At 65.3% G+C, this 21,312-nt stretch overlaps 2 protein-coding genes across 4 annotated transcripts; one reads left to right on the plus strand and one right to left on the minus strand.

Annotated features, from left to right (window-relative positions):
• Positions 1–517: 517 nt before the first annotated feature.
• On the plus strand, positions 518–7,576 carry NEU4 (neuraminidase 4). The gene is made up of 4 exons (XM_075938361.1): positions 518–2,042; positions 5,714–5,792; positions 6,043–6,298; positions 6,476–7,576. The coding sequence occupies exons 2-4, from the start codon at positions 5,718–5,720 to the stop codon at positions 7,561–7,563; spliced, it is 1,419 nt and encodes a 472-aa protein (XP_075794476.1). The 5' UTR covers positions 518–2,042; positions 5,714–5,717; the 3' UTR covers positions 7,564–7,576.
• A 608-nt stretch (positions 7,577–8,184) lies between these two features.
• TM4SF19 (transmembrane 4 L six family member 19) lies at positions 8,185–20,850 on the minus strand. 3 transcript variants are annotated; one of them, XM_075937190.1, is made up of 6 exons: positions 20,412–20,850; positions 16,398–16,592; positions 13,399–13,476; positions 11,816–11,973; positions 10,744–10,933; positions 8,185–9,855 (listed from the first exon to the last, which is right to left on the minus strand). In XM_075937190.1, exons 2-5 carry the CDS (start codon positions 16,572–16,574, stop codon positions 10,744–10,746), a joined length of 603 nt encoding a protein of 200 aa, XP_075793305.1. In that variant the 5' UTR covers positions 16,575–16,592; positions 20,412–20,850; the 3' UTR covers positions 8,185–9,855. The 3 variants fall into 3 exon arrangements, with proteins under 3 accessions (XP_075793305.1, XP_075793306.1, XP_075793304.1); XM_075937191.1 differs by having other exon boundaries at positions 17,409–20,850; XM_075937189.1 differs by lacking the exon at positions 20,412–20,850 and having other exon boundaries at positions 16,398–17,388.
• Between the last annotated feature and the right edge of the window lie 462 nt (positions 20,851–21,312).

Below are 21,312 nucleotides of genomic sequence, written 5' to 3' on the forward strand. Positions count from 1 at the left end.
GGCAGAGAAGAAGCGGCCAGGAACGTCCCAAGAGAAACCCTGCGGCAGCTGCAGCTTTGCCAGCCAGTGCAGCCGGAGAACAGCTGCTTGCGGTGCCGTGGGAACAGGCGCCGCTTTGATCTCATGGTCAGCCCCAAGCGGATGGTGCTGAAGTTGCAAGTGAACCCCAGTCCAGCTGTCGCCCGGGGAAGGGGCTTTTGAGATGCTTTTGCAGCGGGCTGGCCACATTCAAACCCACGACTGAGTGCCCAGGCAGGGTCCACTGCTGCCCTACGGGGGGGGGGGGGGGGGGTTCTCAGTGCTGGGGGGGTGCACGGTTGTCCTTTGGCACAGAGACTGTCCGGTTGGGCCAGGCATGTGGCCGAGGGGCAGAGCTGGCACGTGCTGGCACACGCTGCAGGAGCCCCGAGGGGTGCGGGCCGGTGAGGGGCTCGCCTGGGTAGCTGTGTGGGCAGAGCTGGCTCGTGCTGGCACACGCTGCAGGAGCCCCGAGGGGTGCGGGCCGGTGAGGGGCTCGCCTGGGTAGCTGTGTGGGCAGAGCTGGCTCGTGCTGGCACACGCTGCAGGAGCCCCGAGGGGTGCGGGCCGGTGAGGGGCTCGCCTGGGTAGCTGTGTGGGCAGAGCTGGCACGTGATGGCACACGCTGCAGGAGCCCCGAGGGGTGCGGGCCGGTGAGGGGCTCGCCTGGGTAGCTGTGTGGGCAGAGCTGGCTCGTGCTGGCACACGCTGCAGGAGCCCCGAGGGGTGCGGGCCAGTGAGGGGCTCGCCTGGGTAGCTGTGTGGGCAGAGCTGGCACTGGGTTTCTTGCAGGGGCCGGTTCCCGGGTGAGTGTGTCTGAGGTGTGAGTTGTGGCTGTGGGAAAGGATTTGCAAATTCTGAGCCAGGAACCTGCCCCTGCACTGATCCCCGTCGCCAGCTCTGCACAAGCGACTCCATCACAGGCCCCGCCTGCCCGCGCTTTCTCGAGTGGCTCCGTGTCACGAGCCCTCGTAGCGCTCCCCCCCACCCCCCGTGGGGCCAGCGCACGTTCTGGCCAAACGCCAATGGCTCCTCAGAGCAACCCGGAGCCAACCCACCCACGTTTGGCCATGGCCTGTTTTCCTCTGCCGCTAATGGAGGAGCTGCCTCTTCCAGCCAGGGGTGCCAGGGGTCCGGTTTTGAGCCAGACAGTCCAGCATTGGAGCTTTCTGTCCGGGAGACAAAGTGCGAAACTAGAACTGTCCGGTATTTTCTAACTCAGCTGGAAAGGAGATTGTGATGTAACATCAGGTGTGTCCGGTATTTTTGTTGAAACCATCTGGCAGCCCTACGTCCAATACAGATCCGGGGGAGGGGGAGTGTCAGGAATTTGAACCACCGCTGCTGGCTGGTTTTCCTTTGGCTACTCATCTTCTACCCCGCCAAGTGCAGACACTGGGTCCCTGCCTGTATCCTGGCCCATTTCACCGCTCTCGGCCGCCGAGCGCCATCTGGCTCTACCCCGCGCTCCCGCCGGAGACTCAGAAACACGGGCCCGGCCCTCGTGAAGCAGGAGGCGCACCTGGGGCCCGTGGAGCTGCAGGCCGGTGAAGGCGGCGTGACCGCAGCGTCGGCCCCGCGGCTCCAGGTGTTGCCCGTTGTAGAAGGTAGAGGGAGAGTCTTGGCCTGGGGCCTCTCGCCGGGAGCCCCGGGCTGAGGAAGGGAGGCAGCAGGCAGGCCCCGGAGACGCTCTGCCCTGCCCCGCCCTGCCTTCCCTCAGAAAGAAGCTGCACACAAGTGGCTGGGCCCTGAACACGCTAGTGCGCGGCGCTCCGACAATCAGGCCTTTGTGGGCCTCATGCTGCTGACTCGGGGCTTTTTCCAGCTCACCGGAGCGCTCGGCTGTCGGCCAGCCAGGGGCCAGGCTGGGCGCGGGGTCTAGCGAGAGACCAAACTGAATGAGCTGCACCCTAGAAACGCCAGAGCGCGGAGGACTGGCCAGGGCAGCAGGGACACTGGGTCACAGCCAGCGCGCGGGCGGACGGGGCGAGCCGGGCAGCGAGAACCGGCCCGGTGCGGCTCAGGTGAGGTAGCTCCCCTGCCACTCGCCCGGGAGGGGCCGCGGGCCTGCTCTGACATTCGGCGTCTCCCGGCGCCCGTTGCCCGTCTGGCACCGTGGAAGCTGCAGTCAAAGCCCTGTTTGCGCAGTAGCAGAGTCTCCCAGCAAACGGCTAATTCCCACCCTTGTGCGGCCCGGCCCTTGGGCACACCCGGCTATTTCCTGCCTGCTCCCTCCAAGACCCTGGCAGCCCAGGCTGGCGCTCGGAGCCGCTGGACGCTGGGCCATGGCGCTTTCCCTGGCTGGCGTGTGCGCCCGTAAGGCCACGAGGGGGCCGTGCTTGGCGCAGGAATGGAAGCGGCTCGAAGGGGACCAAGCCGTGAGAAGAGCCAGGCGGCCGGGGAGCATCGAGTGCCCAGGAGCCTGGCTGCAGAGAGGAGCCGTCGGCTCCGGCCCTGCGCGGGTGGCCGAGGCGGCGCAGCGCGGCGAAGCGCTGGGAAGTGGGTTTTACCCAGGAAAGCCAATGCCCGAATCACGCGCTTGTCTCTCCCAGGCCGCCTGGCAGCGCCAGCCCCTCACGGCTCCCTCGCCCACTTTTCTAGCCTCCCAGCCAGCGCCCCCGGCCGCCCTGCAGGGCCCCTCCTGGGGAGGCCACCCCAAGGCAGCGCAGACTCCAGAGTTTAACGTGCTGCTTGTGTTCTTGGCTGTCCCCGCGCCGCTTTCCCGGCCCTTGGTCCCAGCCCCGTCGGCCTGCAGCAGGGCCGGATTGGGGGGGGGGGGGAGGCTAGCCGGGCAGCTGCCCGGGGTGCCCCATGGCAGCTGTAAGGTCGCAGCGCCGGGGGCCGTGCACGCGTCGCTCGCCCACTGCCTGAGGCGCAGGAATGGCTGGAGCCCAGTCGCGTGGGGAGCCGGAGGGACTGACTCGCCAGCGCTCAGCCAGCCCAGGGCCAGGCCCGCAGCATCCGAATGGGCCTTGGGGGGGTCTGGGGTCTGTGTGGGGCGCCCTGGGCCCGCGTGGCTGGCTGGGGGACGTGAGTGCACGGGGGCCCTGAACGCAGGGTCTGGGGGGGTCCAGGTGAAGATGGGGGGCTGGGGAGGGCTGTGGGAGGATGGGGCCTGGCAGGGGGCTCTGGGGGGCATGGCGGGAGGAGTTCCGGTGCTGGGGTGTGGGCTTGGAGGGGTGGGGGCCGGTTGAGTCAGTAAGGTGGGGGTCGGGGTGGGGGCTATATGGGATGGTGCAGGAGGGGGCCGGGTGCTGGGGGGTGTTCGAGAGCAGGGGGCTGGGCCAGATGCAAGGGGGGCTGGCTTGGCAGGAGGGGTGGGGTGCGGAGGAGGGGCTGGCTGAACAATGACCCCCCGCGGTGGGAGGAGGGGCCCGGTGTCGGTGCGGCCGGGGTCTGGCCCAGCCCGGGCCTGGGGGAGGCGGACGTCCTGGTTCCTCCGCCGCACACGCCCCTCCCCCTGCCTACTGCCCCCGGGGGGGTGAACTTTCCTGCCGTGTTACCCCAGCGTCAGCCCCCCCGGCCGAGGAAACCCCCTTGTGCAGGGCCGGCCTTCGGGGGGGAGGGGCACTGAGCAGGCTTTGGAGCCCCCCCAGCCGAGGGGGCAGCTGGACAACCAGCCCGCTGAGCCAGGCGCCCCTCTGCTGGTCCTGCCCCCTGGGGCCCCCTGGCGGCTGTGGGGGGTGATCCCCCCCCCGCAGAGCTGGGCGATGGGCCGGGGGGCTCTCTGGGCTCTTGGGGGCTCGAATCTGACACCAGCCTGCAGGCTCCTGGCCCTGAGCCAGCGTGCGGCAACGCAGGCCCGATTGCACCCCTGCCCCGGGCCCCGGGCCCCCGGGTCACGGCCCCAGCCATGCGCCCCCCCCCTCGGGCACCTCTGGCTGCTGGGGGCGAGCAGCAAGGCCAGCTGCTTTGTGCAGCCACGTGGGGCAGGAGGGGAGATGCAGGACATGGGGCAGGAGTGAAGGGGGCACAGGAGGGAGGGGCAGGGGTAGGAGCAAAGGGGGCACGGGAAGGGGGGAAGGATGAGGGGGCACAGGAGAGGGGGCAGGGGGAGGGGTGAAGGGGGCACGGGAAGGGGAGGAGGATGAGGGGGGCACAGGAGAGGGGGCAGGGGGAGGGGCGAAGGGGGCACGGGAAGGGGAGGAGGATGAGGGGGGCACAGGAGAGGGGGCAGGGGGAGGGGTGAAGGGGGCACGGGAAGGGGAGGAGGATGAGGGGGGCACAGGAGAGGGGGCAGGGGGAGGGGTGAAGGGGGCATGGGAAGGGGAGGAGGATGAGGGGGGCACAGGAGAGGGGGCAGGGGGAGGGGTGAAGGGGTCACAGGAGAGGGGGCAGGGGTAGGAGCAAAGGGGGCATGGGAAGGAGAGGAGGATGAGGGGGGCACAGGAGAGGGGGCAGGGGGAGGGGTGAAGGGGGCACAGGAGAGGGGGCAGGGGTAGGAGCGAAGGGGGCACGGGAAGGGGAGGAGGATGAGGGGGCACAGGAGAGGGGGCAGGGGGAGGGGTGAAGGGGGCACAGGAGAGGGGGCAGGGGTAGGAGCGAAGGGGGCACGGGAAGGGGAGGAGGATGAGGGGGCACAGGAGAGGGGGCAGGGGGAGGGGTGAAGGGGGCACAGGAGAGGGGGCAGGGGTAGGAGTGAAGGGGGCACGGGAAGGGGAGGAGGATGAGGGGGGCACAGGAGAGGGGGCAGGGGGAGGGGTGAAGGGGGCACGGGAAGGGGAGGAGGATGAGGGGGGCACAGGAGAGGGGGCAGGGGGAGGGGTGAAGGGGGCATGGGAAGGAGAGGAGGATGAGGGGGGCACAGGAGAGGGGGCAGGGGGAGGGGTGAAGGGGGCACAGGAGAGGGGGCAGGGGTAGGAGCGAAGGGGGCACGGGAAGGGGAGGAGGATGAGGGGGCACAGGAGAGGGGGCAGGGGGAGGGGTGAAGGGGGCACAGGAGAGGGGGCAGGGGTAGGAGCGAAGGGGGCACGGGAAGGGGAGGAGGATGAGGGGGCACAGGAGAGGGGGCAGGGGGAGGGGTGAAGGGGGCACAGGAGAGGGGGCAGGGGTAGGAGTGAAGGGGGCACGGGAAGGGGAGGAGGATGAGGGGGCACAGGAGAGGGGGCAGGGGGAGGGGTGAAGGGGGCACGGGAAGGGGAGGAGGATGAGGGGGGCACAGGAGAGGGGGCAGGGGGAGGGGTGAAGGGGGCACGGGAAGGGGAGGAGGATGAGGGGGGCACAGGAGAGAGGGGCAGACATTGGGGGGGGGGCGCAGTGCCGGGCTTGGGACACAGGAGGGGGTTGGGGGGCAAGGGTGGGAGGGGCACCCATGGGAGACTGGGGCTTGGGGGGGCACCACAGCGACAGGTCGGGGCCCCGGCATGCGAGTTGCCGCAGGCGCCGTGTCCCCGAAGGCCGGCCCAGCGCGCTGGTGTGGCTGGCGGTCAGCGGGCAGGGCTGGAGGCGCCACGGGGCGCGGCTGCAGAAGACCGGCCGCAGGGCTGTGAGGGGCGGGTTCCCGCGCGACGCCAGCCGGGCCTGCTCCCAGCCCGCAGAGAGGCGCCGTGCAGCAGGCCGGGGCTACCGCAGGCTAGGCCCCCCTAAAACGGCCGCTGGCGGGGCGTGGGCCACGGGTCCCGGCCCAGGGAGCAGGCCCAGCCGTGCAGGGTCGCTGCGCCTGGATCGCTCAGCCGGTGTCTGTCCCTGGCTGCAGGGCGATGGGCTCGCGCCATTTCCCGGCGCGCACGGTGCTGTTCGAGAGGGAGCCGAGCGGCGTGACGTACCGCGTCCCGGCCTAGAGCAGCCCCGAGGAGGGATAACGGCGGCGTGACCTCATCACGCTCCTGCCCACGGACACAGCAGCGTGTCCTGGCTGCCGGGGGGCCGCAGCGCTGCCGTGTCCATAGGGCACCGGCGCTTCCAGCCAGGAGCACACCCGGGGGGGGCAGTGGCTGAGGTGAGCCGTGTGTGAGGGAGCAAAGGCCGCAGGGCGGGGAGCCAGGCAAGGGGAGCCCCTAACCCCGTCCCGCCCTCTCCTGCCAGTGGGAAGCCATGAGAGCGCTGCCGACTGCCGCCTTGAAGCACCATCGCTCCATGAACCCCTGTCCGGTCTACGACGAGTTCACCGGCATCGTCTTCCTCTTCTTCATCGCCGTGCTGGGCGTGACGCCCGAGGCCTACCAGATCGTCACGGGCCGGAACGCGGCCCGCCTGTGCTACGTGGCCAGCGCCGACCAGGGCCTGACCTGGAGCCAGGCGACCGACCTGACGCAGCAGGTGGTTGGCCAGGCCATCGCAGGTAAAGGCCCAAGCGCCGGGGGGGGCGAGCCGTGGGGGGGTCAGCCCCGCTTGCCCAGGGCCGTGAACGAGCGGGAGCGAGGGCGCGGGGAGACGAGGAGGCTCCGGCGCTGGGCGTGTTCCCGAGGGCAAGGCCGGGGGAGAAGGGAGGGGCCCTGACGCTGCCTGTTCTGCGCAGACTGGGCCACGTTCGCGCTAGGCCCCGGCCACGGGATTCAGCTCAAGTCCGGCCGCCTGCTGGTCCCGGCCTACGCCTACCACATCGACTGCAAGGAGTGCTTCGGGAAGCTCTGCCAGACCACGCCACACGCCTTCGCCTTCTACAGCGACGACCACGGGCAGAGCTGGCGCTTCGGCGAGCCCGTCCCCAGCCTGCCCACCGTGGAGTGCCAGCTGGTCTCCGTGGACGAAGAAGACGGTGGCAACATCCTCTACTGCAACGCCAGGAGCCCCTTGGGCTGCCGAGTCCAGGCCCTCAGCGCTGACGACGGAGCCGTTTTCCACCCGGGCCAGCTAGTTCAGCGGCTGGTGGAGCCCCACCACGGCTGCCACGGCAGCATCATTGGCTTCCCAGCCCCTCTCTTCTATGCCCCGAGCAGCCCCCCGGCGCAGCCGAGTGCGCGGTGGGCTCCCAACGGCCCGGACTGCCCCCTGCTGTGTAGACAAACCACTAGGCAGCGTTGTCTCCCCCTCTGCGCTATGGCCCTTGGAAACCCAGCGGCCGTGTCCTTGGGCAGCCCGCAGCGGGGCCGCCAGCAGCCGGCAGACGCTGATGTGCCCTGTCCTTCCAGCAGCCATCACGAGACCCCCGGCTCCAGGGCCGCAGTGGCACCAGGTGGCGGCCAGGGACAGCCGGAGCCAGGCGCCGTGGCCAAATCCACGTCCCTCTTCCAGCCCCCCACGTGGGTGCTCTATTCCCACCCAACGAGCGCCAGCGCTCGCGTCAACCTGGGCGTCTATCTCAGCACCTTCCCCAGGGACGCTGACAGCTGGACTGAGCCCTGGGTCATTTACGAAGGCCCCAGCGCCTACTCCGACCTGGCCTGCGTGGAACTGCCCCCGTGGGAGTTCCCTGCCACCGGCATCCCGCCCACGGCCTTTGCCTGCCTGTACGAAAACGGCACCAGGTCCCCCTACGAGCAGATCTCCTTCAGCATGTTCACGCTGTACGAGGTGCTCCAGAACATCCCCCTGAGAGCCGCAGCGCCAGCCCTGCCACGCCGTGCGGCGACCAGCAAGGGGGGGCGGGGCTGCATCCCCTCCTAGCACTCCAGCCCCACAGGCCTCAGGGGCTGGAAGGGGGACGGGGCGTAGGGCGAAGGAGCCTAATTATGTGTATTCAGACAGAGCCAGCTGGGTCCCCCTGCCTCCGCACAGCCAGGCCCCACCCCCACCAAGGTGCTGACCCCCCACTTCCTCGAGACGGGCACAGCAGCCACCCCCATGGCCCCGGCCACGAACTCCCAGCCCCACGGCTCGTCAGCGGGACAAGGCTGGCTCCAGCCCCGGGCACAGCTGGATGTGCTAGAGCAGGCATGGCAAACTGGCGTTTGGGGGCCGCATGCGGCCCCATTTTTTTTGCAGCTCCCAGAACATTTTTATAAAAGAATAAAAGGCTGGCTCTGGGGGGAGGAAGGGATTTTGTTTTTTATTTATTCATTTCCAAATAAAATCACTAAGGCTACGTCTACACTGGCATGATTTTCCGGAAATGCTTTTAACGGAAAAGTTTTCCGTTAAAAACATTTCAGAAAAGCGCGTCTAGATTGGCAGGATGCTTTTCCGCAAAAGCACGTTTTGCAGAAAAGCATCCGTGGCCAATCTAGACGCGCTTTTCCGCCAAAAAGCCCCGATTGCCATTTTCGTGATCGGGGCTTTTTTGCGGAAAACAGTCCTGTGCTGTTTACACTGGCCCTCTTGCGCAAATGATTTGCCCAAGAGGGCTTTTGCCCGAATGGGAGCAGCACAGTATTTCTGCAAAAGCACCGATAATCTTACATGAGATCCTCAGTGCTCTTGCGGAAATTCAAGCGGCCAGTGTAGATAGCTGGCAAGTTTTTCTGCAAAAGCAGATGATTTTGTGGAAAAACTTGCCAGTCTAGACACAGCCTAAATGTATATTAATTTTATATTATATGTTTATGCAAAATCTCAAACTTACAGAATATCTGAAATTTTCACAGAAACCTGTTCCATTTGATTAACCATGGTCTATACTTGTTTTTATTTCAACAAAATAAGTTACGTAGCATATACAAAAAGGACCTTACATTTATATTTAAATAAAAAAGATGTAAAATTAATTTAAAAATTATTTATGAGCAAATAATGTGACACAAATAATTGTAATATTAAAAACATACCTCAAACACAATCTACAATAATAAATAACGACAACATCCCGACAAAGTACCTCTTCTCTGGTGGCCCGAGGGGCGCCCGGTGTCCGCCGGTAGCGGTGCCTTCTGCCTGGCACCTAAGATGCTTTTTCTTTTTTGCTCGACAAACCGTCTGGGACCCCGCGGTGGCCCCGAAAGCGATCGGGTTTGGCTTGTGCGGCCCGTGGAGGGAGCTGCCTGCCCGCCAGTGCCGCCGGGCGGGAGCGAGGGAGGTAACGACCCGCCGGAGTGAAGCAGCCAAAGCCCCGCTCTGCCGCCAGCGAACCCGCGCGAGGCAGAAGATGCGGCGCCCGTGGACACCCGGCCCTGGCCGCAGGCGAAGACCCCGGGCCGGGGCCAGCCGCCCGAGCCTGGACGCCTCCCGCAAAGCGGCCGCTCAAGCTGCTTCCCCGCGGGGTCTGTCTGGGCCGGGCCGGGCGTTGGGGGCCGGTGCCTGTGGCCGTCCCCGCCGCACACGAGCTCCCGCGACCCGACGGCACCGCCCCTCGGCTGAAAAGCGCCCCAAGAAACCGGAGCCCGCCCCGGCGCACGGGGGCACAGGCCGGCGGGGCTCCGGGCCACTCCCCAGCGCCCTGCAGGGGCCCGGCTGGCGTCAGGGGGACCGGGCCGGGCCCCACGAGCCTCACACTCGGCCTCCCCGGGCTTCCCCATCAGAGCACGCGCGGGGCCACCCGAGCGCCCCACGCCGCGGGACAGGGGCCGTCCAGTGCGCTGCCCCGGGAGGGCGCGGCCCCCGGCCCCGAAGCGGCGTCTCCCCCTGGTCGCACCCAGCCGGCAGGCTCCAGCCCGGTGCGCCCCGCAGAGACGGTGCAGCCAAGGGCGGGTGGGCGGATGCCGAGCCAGGGGCCGTGCAAACAGCAGCAGGGGCGGCGGGCGCTTCGGCTCTGTCCTCGGAAAGGCCAGAAGAGGGGCTGGTCCCGGCCCAGGCCCCCGTCCCTCAATCGCCGGCTCGGGGCTCACCTGGGCTCTGCCGCGGCGAACCCGCCGCCCTCCACGTCCAGTCTCACGCCTCGTCGAGAGGCCCGGCCGCCGCCCGGACGGAACCGCAGGGACTCGGGATCCCGTCCTGCCCCGGCGGGTCTCGCTGCGGCGTGTGCAGAGAACCCGGCCGACGGCGCCTGGCTCTCCCGCGCTAGCGCCGCCTCCTCCTGGGCTGCACCTGCAGGGAGCAGAGGGGCGCTCAGTGCGGCCCGTCCAGATCGCTCAGGGCCGGGCAGGGGATGGGACAAGGGCGCTCTCCCGCTTTCGCGCCTCCTGCCAGGCGTGCCCGGGACGCGCTGGGGCGGCGGAGCAAAGGGGGATTTGCAGCGTGGCCAGGTCACACTCCCAGGTCGCTGCTAGCCATCGGGTTAGTGCGCGCCTGTGTGCGAAGGGTGTGCGCGCACGCAGTGTGGGGCAGGTGTGAGCTCAGCGTGGGTATGCACACGGGTGTACGTGGGGAGTGGGTGTGCGTGCGGGGGTTGTGTGTATGCAGGGGTGGGTGCATGTGGGGGTGTGCACACAGGGAGTGGGTGTGAGTGCAGTGTGGGTATGCATACAGTGGGGTGCATGTGGGGGCTGGTGTGTGTGGGGCGGGTGTGCACGCAGTGTGGGTATGCACGTGGGAGTGTATGCGGGGGTGGTGTGCATGCAGTGTGGGTGTGTGTGCGGGGCAGGTGTGCGCACAGTGTGGTATGCACGTGGGGGTGGGTGTGCACAAGAGTGGGTGTGCGTGGGTTGTGTGTATGCGGGGGTGGGTGCACGAGGGGGCGAGTGTGCGCATGGTGAAATCAACTGTTACCAACAGCGACTGAACCCTTCGACGTCTCCCTGCGCACCCGCGGCTGCTCGACGCCCAGCCCGTCGCTCCAGGCCAGTCGAAGGGGAACTCGGGGCAGGCAGCCAAGCTCCAGTGTCCTGCACCTCCTGCGCTGAGTGAGCCGGCCGGAGCAGAGGGCCCCTCGGCGCTGGGGCGGTCGCAGGGCACGGGGGAGCCGGCGGGAGTTTGTGCCTGGGCCCGTGTGCACAGGGAGCGCAGCAGGGCAGGGGCTCCAAGGGGAGACGTTACCTATTTGCCTTCGCACAGGCCGCAGAGGCAGCCAAAGAAGCTGTTGAGGATCTGAAGAGACGCCAGGACCATCTCGGCGGCGCTGACGAGCAGCAGGGCGGAGAAGAAGGAGACGTTCCAGGCGACGACGTTCGGGGGCTCGATGCAGACCGAGGTCCAGAGCGACGGCTCATACAGGTAGTTCTGCGCACTGATGAGAGACCCAAGGGACAGCGCTGGGACCTCGGCGGGGGGGGCGGGAACATCTGCTCCACTCTTCCTTGGCTTTCCTGAAGGCCCTGGGAGCCCGCAGCTGCCTGTGCTGGGCGCTATCGGGCCAGCAAAGCCTCCCCCTCTTAGACGGGACACACGTAGGGCCCGTCTTCGCCCGCCCCCCGAGCGGCCTGCGCTCGGCAGTGCACGAATTTCAGGCTTTCCAGCCCCCCGAGTCCCAGCTCGGTGGAGCGCTGGGGAGAGCTTCCCCTGGGTGACCGGCTCTACGGCGCCGGTGCCTAGCACCTCCCTCGGGCTCTGCGGAGCCGGTCTCTGGCACCCCCCTCGGGCTCTACGGCGCCGGTGCCTAGAGTCCCCCATGGGCTCTGCGGAGCCGGTCTCTGGCACCCCCCTCGGGCTCTACGGCGCCAGTGCCTAGCGCCCCCCTTGGGCTCTGCGGAGCCGGTCTCTAGCGCCCCCTCGGGCTCTGCAGCGCCGGTCTCTAGCACCCCCTCGGGCTCTGCGGGGCCGGTCTCTAGCGCCCCCCTCAGGCTCTGCGGAGCCGGTCTCTGGCACCCCCCTCGGGCTCTGCGGCGCTGGTCTCTAGCGCCCCCCTCGGGCTCTGTAGCGCCGGTCTCTAGCGCCCCCCTCGGGCTCTGCGGAGCCGGTCTCTAGCGCCCCCCTCAGGCTCTGCGGAGCCGGTCTCTGGCACCCCCCTCGGGCTCTGCGGCGCCGGTCTCTAGCGCCCCCCTCGGGCTCTGCAGCGCCGGTCTCTAGCGCCCCCCTCAGGCTCTGCGGAGCCGGTCTCTAGCGCCCCCTCGGGCTCTGCGGAGCCGGTCTCTAGCCCTGCTGCTGCCCGGCCGTGCCGCGCTCGTGCTACCTGTGGGTCTCTATGCTGAGGAAGGGGTAATCCCACTGCAGGTCTCCGGTCTGGTTGTGCAGGCAGAGGGGTCCGTCGGTCAGGCCCAGGCCCGACATGGTAAAGCAGGCGGCGGAGCCCAGCAGCGCCAGCCCCGACAGGACGATGGAAAGGAACATCTGGGGGAAGGCAGAGCACGGAGCTCGTCAGTCCAGCGCACGGCTCTGCCCGCACAGGCCGGCTCCCCTGGGCAGAGCGGGCGCCAGGCCCGCGAGGTCTCCACCGGCCTCGTGCGCAGCGCCAGGGCTGGAAGAAGCAGGCGACCCCGGTGGCAGCCCCTGTAGGAGCGGGACCAGCCAGAGCCGCGTTCCCGCTGCAGCCGGTGCCCCGAGACCCCTGCCCTGCGCCTGGCGCCACTGCTGGAGCCCTGCTCTGTGCTGCAGGAGGCCCCGTGCTCTTAGCGCCCCCCACAGGAGCCCCCGGCCCGGGCACAGAAGAGCCTGGGGCCTAGGCCGCCCCGGGCAGCCTGCTTCAGGCTGGATTTGCTTGGAGACGGGAGGGAGCCGCGAGCGGGGACGAAGGCCTCGGCGTTGCACAAGCTCTTGTGAAAATCACATTCAGCTCTGCATCGGAATAAGGGTGGTGGGGCCAAAGCCATCCCGCCTGCTGCAGGCCCCGCCCACCCCCACCTCTGCCCCACCCTTTCCAAGCCACGCCCCCTGCTCCGCCTCCTTGCCCAAAGGCCACTCCTACAAGCAATGAAAGCCCCTCCCCCCCTCATTGGTGGCAGGCGCCAGGGCCAGGAGATGGGCAGTGGGGTGGAGCAGAGCAAGCTGCTGGATCCGTGGGGCGATGCACCAGGCCCCTCCCTCAGGTAAGCCCCCGGGCCACCCTGGGCCCTGCCAATGGGACGGTTGAGGCGACTGCCCTGGGCCCCCAAAGTGTGGGGCGGCCGCCCCCAACCGCCCTAGAGACGGACACGCTGTTTCTACCATTCGAGACCCCGCCCCTCACCCCGCGGGTAACGGGCCGTGCAGCATCACTCCCGGGTCAGCCCCACACGTGAATCGCTGGCATGTGGACCCTCCCCGTGCAAACACCCTGGCTGCACATCTGTAGTGGCGTGCAATGCACGCCCCTGTGCACGAGGGGGCCCAAAAAGCCCTGGGCCCGGCCAGACGCATGCTCACTCCCTGGGCTCCCATCTGCCCCATTCCAGGAGCGGCGGCGCCCCACAAGCTGCACCGAAGTGGACCAAGGGGACTCCCCAAAGTGTCTGTAATTGGGGGTGAGATAGGCGGGGTTGGAGCCCCAGCAAGCAGCTCAACCCAGGTCTCCAGAGTGCCAGGTTGGTGCTCTAACCACTGGACCACGCTTCCTCTGCCCTATGTAACTGCTGCTCATTGGGCCGCCTGCCCCGTTGAAACAGCGGCCGGTTTCTTCCTGTGGGTCTGCAGGACGGCTCGTTCCCGCCGGGGCTACGCGAGCACAGCCCTGTTGGCTCCAGAGCCCGGCCACGCGGAGCCGGGCCGCTCACTCGAGCCGGGGGGCTGGCGCAGCTCGGCCAAGAACATTCCCACAAGTGCAATGAGTCGTGGCCTTACGTTCCGGCACGTTCCGCAGCGGGAGGCCCGGTCGCTGCACCACCCCACGGCCGAGATCTGCGCTGCGGCCAGAAGGACCTGGGAGAGAGGAAATGAGGCCGGGTGAGCAGGGCCGGACCGGGGAATTCCGGCGCCCCCGGCGGCCGCGGGGAGTCCTCTCCCCTGGTCCGCAGGCAACGTCCACGAGCCACCCCTGCCGCTGGCGTGACGAGGCCGCGTCCTGCGAGGTGCCGGTGGGCAGCCCCCGCGCGACACCGGGCCCCGCCAAGCCCTTCATTCATTGGCTGGGAGCTGCCCGGGCCCCGCCCCCTGCCCCTCCTGCACCCCAAGCCCCGCCTCTCCAGCCCACCCGAGTCTGCCCTCCCAGCCAGAGCCCCCACACCCAACCTCCTTCCTCAGTCCGGAGGGAGCGAGGGTGGGAAGAGCAAGCATTGGGGGCAGGGGGGGGATGGAGGGAGCGGGGGCGGGGCCTCGGAGGAGGGGCAAGGCGGGGCCAGGGCAAAGGGGGTTGGTTTTGGGGGAGCAGAAGGACGTCCAGCTCCTCGGGGGATTAGGGCAAAGGTGAGAATCCGGGCAACAGGCCGTCCCGCGTCTATCTGTGAACCGCATCCGGTGGCTTGGCTTTGCTTTCAGAGCAAACATTGGCTGCAGGGTGGATACAAATCAATGGGTTCTTAAAAATGGCTTTTAAAATCAAACTTTTTAAAAAATGTTAATTGGATTTTCTTGGTAAAATGCTTTTTGAGGAAAAAAACTATGTAAAGACAGTTTTAATTAAGATACATCATAGCTCAAGGATGGCTCCTCATGGCCTAGAGATTATACAGTCTAGTTCCTGCCATGTGTTTAGGAAAAGTCTTGAGTGAGTTCCAATCAGTCATCGATTAGGGACCCACATTCAGGGGGTTCCAGAGGCTTCAATATGGATGATTTAGGTTAATCTTTTATCTACCCACTTGGACGTGGTGCTCAGAGTAGAAGATACCATCAGAGACGCTTTTGCAGTTCTCAGCCTGTGTATTTGTGTCTCCAGAGATAGCATGCTTGCTTACAGCAGAAATGTTTTTAAATAAATAAATATATAGAGACACAGAGGGAGAATCCTAGAATACTAGGACTGGAAGGGCCCTCGAGAGGTCGAGTCCAGTCCCCTGCCCTCACGGCAGGACTCGGTACCGTCTAGACCATCCCTGACAGGTGTCTGTCTAACCTGCTCTTGAATATCTCCAGAGATGGGGATTCCACAACCTCCCTGGGCAATTTATTCCAATGTTTGACCACCCTGACAGGTAGGAAGTTTTTCCTAATGTCCAACCTAAACCTCCCTTGCTGCAGTTTAAGCCCCTTGCTTCTTGTCCTGTCCTCAGAAGCCAAGAAGAACCATTTTTCTCCCTCTTCCTTGTGACACCCTTTTAGATACTTTAGAAATTACAGACTTCAACCTGATTGGCGTTCTGAACATGTGTGGACACAGAGTCAATCCCTAACCTCTCTCTAAAAGTACAAAGGCTCTAAAAGTTCAATAAGCAGAAGCCAATATTTCAAGTCCCTCAGGTGGACCTGGCTCACAATCAATTTAATTTTTGTTTAAAAAATGTTTCATGTAACTATTTTAGTTAAAAACAATTTAAACAAAAACAAACTTGATTTTTAAAAACTTGAAAGTGTAACTAAATTCAAAAGTCCATCTGCTTGTTTTGTTAAAATATTATATGTTTGCTGTTAAAGAAAAAATGCAGAAGACATAACGTTGTTTCTTTAGTTAACTAAAACAAGGTAAATGTCTGTCTGGTGATGTTGTCCTTCTAATACGTCATGGAACAAAATGCTCCAAATATTAGTGATTGATCTGTTGAATTGGAGATCGCTCGCCTCCCAGTGGCTTCAGAAATACCTCTGGTAAATGAAATAACCAATCCATCGTTCATTTTCTGATCTAGCAGTAGAGCTAATCTGAAACGTTGCCAAAATAAATCCCTCTTGGAAAATGTCGAGTGTGTAACCCTGTAAAAAGGAACCCGCCATTGATCTTCGAATTGTGACGCTGGCGTACGAAGGTTATGGCAGCCGACAAGGCTGCACTTCTATGTGGAAAACCATGATTACATGGAATCTTCCTGACTAGTGATTTAAATCAAATCCAGCCTGGTTTGCTGCCCGTGGAAGTCGGAAACGCCACAAAGAGCAGCATGTGAAGCAGTTACTCAGCATCATCTCTGGATTCAGTTTGGCACCGAGCCATGCACCTGGCTCTGGGCTGTAGCTAGGGCTCATAGGAGCCACCGTCCTCCAGGTAACTGGTTCCTGGCCTGGCCAGAGTTTAACTGGTTACCTGTGAGCATCACCCGGTCAGGGGGATACCAGTTACCCACTGGCATCGCTAATTGGAGGACAATCGTGTCCCTCGGGCCTAGAAGTGTCCCCGTGAACCTGGCGAGGCCTAAAACGGCCTCCCTGGCAGGCAGCGGGAGCTGGTTCGATTGGCGCAGCGAGAGGTTCCTGGGCGACACAGACGGCCCTGATCCCAGCTAAGGGCATGCAGGGGAAGGACCAATCACGTTCGGCTGCTCGTTGTGCCAAGAGGTTTGTACGTGAGCGATTTTCTGCCTGCGACACTCTGAGCCAAAGCCCGTTCAAGTGGCTGCGAGTCCTTGGGCTGGCGCCAGGTCGGGCCTGCACACTACGTGGGTGGGAGGAGCACGTTCGCTTCAGCCACCAGTGAGGAGAAGGGGGCGTCCTGGCGTTTGATCGGCGGCAGGGGGTCGCCCTGCCCAGCCCAGCGAATGTCAGCCAGGGGGTACCGCATGGAGCTGGCACGTCCACTGCTTACCAACTTCCCCATTCTACAGGTGGGGAAACTGAGGCACGGGGCCAGTACGGGATTCACCCGGCAGGCCAGGGCTGTGATGCCTATGGCTTGCTCCCATGACTCCCTAGCAGAGTGCTCTGGCCGAGACACGCACATGGCAAGGGGAAGGGATTGGAGTCATGCCACTTACAATTACGCCTCCTCCCCACACGCCTGGCACTTGCATGGCCTGCTTGGAGATGTGGCCCTCCTCCAGGTAGCGCCCCGTCCCGCTGGGGAAGAGCAGCAGCACGCTGGCAGCGATGGACAGCACTCCCAAGGCAACGAGGCAGGGGCCCAGAATCCGAGTGCACTTCCCAACACACATGGTCGGCAAGCCGGGAGCCTGCATGGGGAGGGGAAAGGAAGGATGGCATTTCCCACCTCGGGCGGCACCAGGGAGCTGCAGCTTCTGCTGAGGCCAGGGGGCTGCACGGTGCCACCCTCTGCCCCAGGAGCTCCTAGGGTTGCCAGATACTTTCACAAAAAAACCCGGACATTGGGGGGAGGGGGGGGAATTGGTTGAGCGAAAAAAAAAACCCTGCGCCTTTAACTTCCCCTGCACCCGCCGCCCCTGCCCAACGCAGCAGGGGAAAAATGTCCCTGCCGGCCTTCCATCTGACAGAAGAACCAGACACCTGGCAACCCTAGGACCTCGCCTGCTCGCGCCGTCCCACCTGCCCTCTCACTGGGCCTGGGACATCGCTGTGACATGGCAGAGCAGCGGCGCTAACGGCGCATTTCTGCTGCTGCCAGGCACAAGGGACACGCGTGGCCTCCATAGCCAGGTCTCTGAAGGAAGACGAGCGCCCACAGGGCCCGGCCCAAGTGACCCGCCGTTAGATTCCAGGAGAGGGCACAATCCATCCATCCACCGGCTCTGACCTGCCGCCCCAAACGATCCAGAACTCACCTCAGCAACCCGCCCGGCGAGGAGAGGGCGACCACAGGGGCATCTAGTCAACCCCCGGCCGCCTCTGCCCGAGAACAGCCAGAAGCCAGCCCGCCCGGACGGTTACTGACCCGCGCCTTGCTCTCCCCGCCCGGGCACGCGGCCGCCAGAGCGCTCGCAGCAGCCCCGTGTCACCGAGGGGGACGCAGGCGGAGACCGGTGCGGTGGCACCAGGGGCCAGTGGAAGCCAGTGGAAGCCAGGAGAAATACCTCGCGCCCCAGGGCCTCAGCTCCTCTTCTCAGCGCTGGGGTGAAGGGGCTTCCATTCCAGCGAGCGAAGGAAGTGGCCCGGCGGCTCTGGGAATGGCTGGAGGCGCTTTCCTGTCGCTCTGGGGGATTCCTGGGCTCCCGTGGCCGGGACGTTGTGCCAGCCACGAGGGCAGCAGAGCAAGTCTGTGTCTCCAGCAGGCGTAACTGCGCAGGCCTCGGCACACCCGTCCACTGCACGCGTGCGGCGACTCCAGTGATGTCCCGGCCACAAAGCCCCGCCAGCCTGGGACCCGCTCATCCCCCGCGAGACTCGGGCCCAGGCAGAGAACAACGAACCGCTGGAGCGAGAAACGCCTCCAAAGGGTCCCAGCGTCTCGCCCGGCTCCCCAGCTCAAGAACAGAGCAGGGGGCGGGGAAAGGAGCCCGCTGTCCATGCCAGGCCTCCGGGCAGGGCCGTCTCGGAGCGCCGACCAGGCTGGGGCACTCCTCTTGCTGGAGAGACTTGGCCTCTGAGCACGGGCCCGGGCCGCTCGCAGGTTCAATTCAAACGCGTGGCGGTGGGGAGGCTCTGCCGTCCGACGGCTCCGTCGAGATGTGAGCGCGTCGCGGTGCTGCGCCACGGGTCCGGGCTGTCACAGGAGAGGCTGGGGCCGTGGCTCGCGGCAGCAGGTCAGACTAGATGATCATGACGGTCCCTTTGGGCCTCACAGTCCACGGGTGAGATCATCGTTCTCTCTGCCTTGGGCCAACCAGCCGCTCTTCTCCCGAGCCATTCCTACCAATGCCCCGCCCCCGCCCCTTGCTTATAACGAGTGGGGTCTCCAGCCACAGGCCAGAAACGAAACCTCCCACTGCATGAGCCAAACGGTGAATTCTGGCCGGACACGCCAAGGAAGTTGTTGGGCGACTGGTCGTAGCAACCGGCTTCAAATCTGCTCAGACAAAATCGAACTAGGAAAAAAATCACAATTTGTTCCTGGTCAATAGGAAAACCAAAGGGGCAGCTAATGCAGCTGTTCGCACGGCCTGTGACCAGCTCCCCTCTACGTCACTGCAGGTGGCTCTTCACACCTCCACCTGGAAAATCATTGGCACAGTAGCAGAGAGCGTGCGGGATCCATCACGGTACTGCCCTGGATTGTGCTTAGACCCGCCGGCAGAGACTTTCCTGAGCGCTTTGGGGGCAGGGCGCAGACTTAGTCTAAGGGACAAGCTCTCACACCAGCACCCGTCTGAACGGAGACTTCGGCCACGTCAAAGGTTTTCCAGCTTCTCTCCTCGGGCCCCGTTCACAGGGTATTTAGCGTCGGGTGCATCGCTTCCCACAACGTCCTCTCCTGGCCTCATCTTCGCCTAACGTGCTCAGGCCAGACTCCGCTGACACTCTGCCACACCAGGCCCCCTTTGAAACAACCGGTCAGTTCAACAGAGTTCCTCTCCTTGGTCCTGGTAGACCCGCCGACCCCCATAGAAATGGAGCTCTCCTGTCTGTCAGCCATCGTGTGAGGGCAGGTCGGGGTCTCAGCTGAACATCTAGCTTCTCTGGAACGTCTCGGTTAGCAAACGGTGAGGCAGCGTCTAGGAAGAGCAGCGTAGCATCATGGGGCAGCATTGCTGGGTAGTATGGATCTAGATTCACTTTCCTTCGTAGAACAAGGCCGTACGAACAATATGGGGTAATGCAGCACCCCACGTTTTCTGGCTGCTGTCAGAGAAAGTGAACTTTGTGGCAAATCAAGTGGCAGCGTACGTGAGACCTGCAGCGGTTGCCTGTGGCCGGCACTTTTGCGTACAACAGCGGCAGCAAGTGAAATGCGGCTAACTCCCGGCAGCACACGCCTGGTTGGGTGCCACCCACTTCCAGCTCGTGCCCGGCCAGTGTCACTGCTGTCCCTGTGCAACTCCTTCCTGCGGCGACCCTGGGTTCTGGGCCATTATTGGGCAATCACAGGCAGGAGTTGGTTTCCAAAAACAGAACTGGGAATGGTGAAGTGAAAGTTGAATCCATTACCCAGCAACCCTTGCACCCCTCTGCCCCCCTGCATCAGAGCAGCACGCAAGGGCGGGAGGGGCTGGCACAATTCGCCCTGCCAGAGCTGCACGTGGCACCCACCACGCTGCCAGGCACATTGCAGAGCACATTGCAAGGAAGCGGGAGCTCCGAAGCCCGGGCCGTGCACAATCCAGCCAGCCAGGGCGATGGACCCGCGACTGGGGATGTGAGCTGGTATCCTTACCAGCTAACCGGGACCAGGAGCAGCCCTGCAGGGGCAGGAGCCTCCCCCACCATGTGTGAGGCTGCCAGCTCCTGCTGGCGCCCCTGCACTCCTGGGTTTCCACTTAGCCAGCTAAGCAGGTAAACCTCGGCTTCAACATCCCAGCTAGCGAGAAGCTAATCCGCCCGCGGGTAAGAGTCGGCCGTGCCCTGGCACGCTGCGTGCGCCCTTCCTCGCAGTGCCCTGCTAAGGCGCGTTCGCGCCCAGGGTGGGCTTGGAGCGGGCGCTAGCCAGAGCGGGAGGGAGGCTGATCCGCGGCACCCCTCGGGAATTCACGTCCCTCCCAGGGGCCCGTGCGGTCGATGAGGAGCCCTTGGGGGCACTGCACTAGCACAAGCGGGTCTGCGCCCTGCTGGAGCCTCCAGGCCCTCCGGCAGCACCGCCCCGCGCTGGGCTTTCCGAAGGCACCGCTCCCCCCGGGAGGTGGGCACCCCTGCATCCCACGCCGGCAGCGCCACAGCCTCCCCCGCGGGGGAAGGGCACCGGCCCGCTCCTTTCCCAGCGGAGGGTTTGTCGTCCCCCCTGCAAACAGGCTGTGTCAGTGGGTCGCCTTGGCCCCGGCTGGTCCCCGCAGGCGCTGGAGCGGGGGAGAGGCCCTACGTCCGCTGGCCCCCCGACAGGCACTGGTGCCCAAAGGAAACTCTCCTCTCTCTCTCCGATGGGCACAGACGCAGGGGCACTTGGCCCCACCCCGCCCCGCCCCGAGAAGGCCTCGCCCGCCACTCACCTGAGCCGGGAAGCCGGGCGACGCTCGGGCAGGGCAGCCTCGCCGGGAGCTGGCTCCTGATGCGACTTGTTCCCTTCCCGAGGAAAGGGGAAGATCCCTGCCGAGCCTCGGCCCTTTATACCCCCATTGCCTGCGGCGGCCGGCTGGTTATTCCCATAGATGGGCTGGACGTCGGCTCATCCCCCGCCCGGCCGCCACCTCATCTCCTCCGCATGACGGGCAGCGCCGCGGCTGTGGTGACCACGCCGCACCCCGGGGAAGGAAGCGAGACTCGCTGCTGAGCCAGAGAGCGGCTTCCTGCAGGAGCTGAGCGGGGGCTGGAGGGTGGCAGCTGCCTGGCGCGGTGCGGGCAGCGGGGAGCCGGGCAGCCTGTCCAGGCAAGGCCCTTCCCTCTGAGCCCCGGCCTGTGGATTAACCCAGCTAACGCGCGTCCCTGCTCCTCAGGCCCTGACCCTTCAGCACTGGTGGCCCGGCCCTGCTGAGGCTGCCGGGGACAAGGCAGGACTCTTCCTGCTGGAGCCAGAGACGGCCACATCAGAGACCGCAGCAGACCTGACGTCCTGGCCGTGGCCCTGGGCGGCAGGTGCATAAGGCCGGGACGGCTCTGCGCTGTAGGTTGCTGCTCCCAGTGCCCGCCCTCCCGGTGCTCCAGGGACGGGGCGCCTGGGGCCAGATGCCACCCGCCCTCCCGGTGCTCCAGGGACGGGGCGCCTGGGGCCAGACGCCACCCGCCCTCCCGGTGCTCCAGGGACGGGGCGCCTGGGGCCACCTGCCACCCGCCCTCCCGGTGCTCCAGGGACGGGGCGCCTGGGGCCAGATGCCACCCGCCCTCCCGGTGCTCCAGGGACGGGGCGCCTGGGGCCAGACGCCACCCGCCCTCCCGGTGCTCCAGGGACGGGGC

Source organism: Pelodiscus sinensis, chromosome 10 (genome assembly GCF_049634645.1).
Source record: "Pelodiscus sinensis isolate JC-2024 chromosome 10, ASM4963464v1, whole genome shotgun sequence".
Classification (NCBI taxonomy): Eukaryota; Metazoa; Chordata; order Testudines; family Trionychidae; genus Pelodiscus; species Pelodiscus sinensis.

What these genes read in the sequence shown, in the direction of transcription:
- NEU4 (XM_075938361.1), top strand. Translation starts at nt 5,718, where the DNA reads ATGGGCTCGCGCCATTTCCCGGCGCGCACGGTGCTGTTCGAGAGGGAG. An exon ending in GCGTGACGTACCGCGTCCCG is followed by an intron (nt 5,793 to 6,042) that starts GCCTAGAGCAGC and finishes CTCTCCTGCCAG; the next exon opens with TGGGAAGCCATGAGAGCGCT. An exon ending in GGTTGGCCAGGCCATCGCAG is followed by an intron (nt 6,299 to 6,475) that starts GTAAAGGCCCAA and finishes TGTTCTGCGCAG; the next exon opens with ACTGGGCCACGTTCGCGCTA.
- TM4SF19 (XM_075937189.1), bottom strand. Translation starts at nt 16,598, where the DNA reads ATGCAGGCTCCCGGCTTGCCGACCATGTGTGTTGGGAAGTGCACTCGG. An exon ending in TGTGGGGAGGAGGCGTAATT is followed by an intron (nt 13,477 to 16,397) that starts GTAAGTGGCATG and finishes CCTCTCTCCCAG; the next exon opens with GTCCTTCTGGCCGCAGCGCA. An exon ending in GCTGCGGAACGTGCCGGAAC is followed by an intron (nt 11,974 to 13,398) that starts GTAAGGCCACGA and finishes GCCTTCCCCCAG; the next exon opens with ATGTTCCTTTCCATCGTCCT.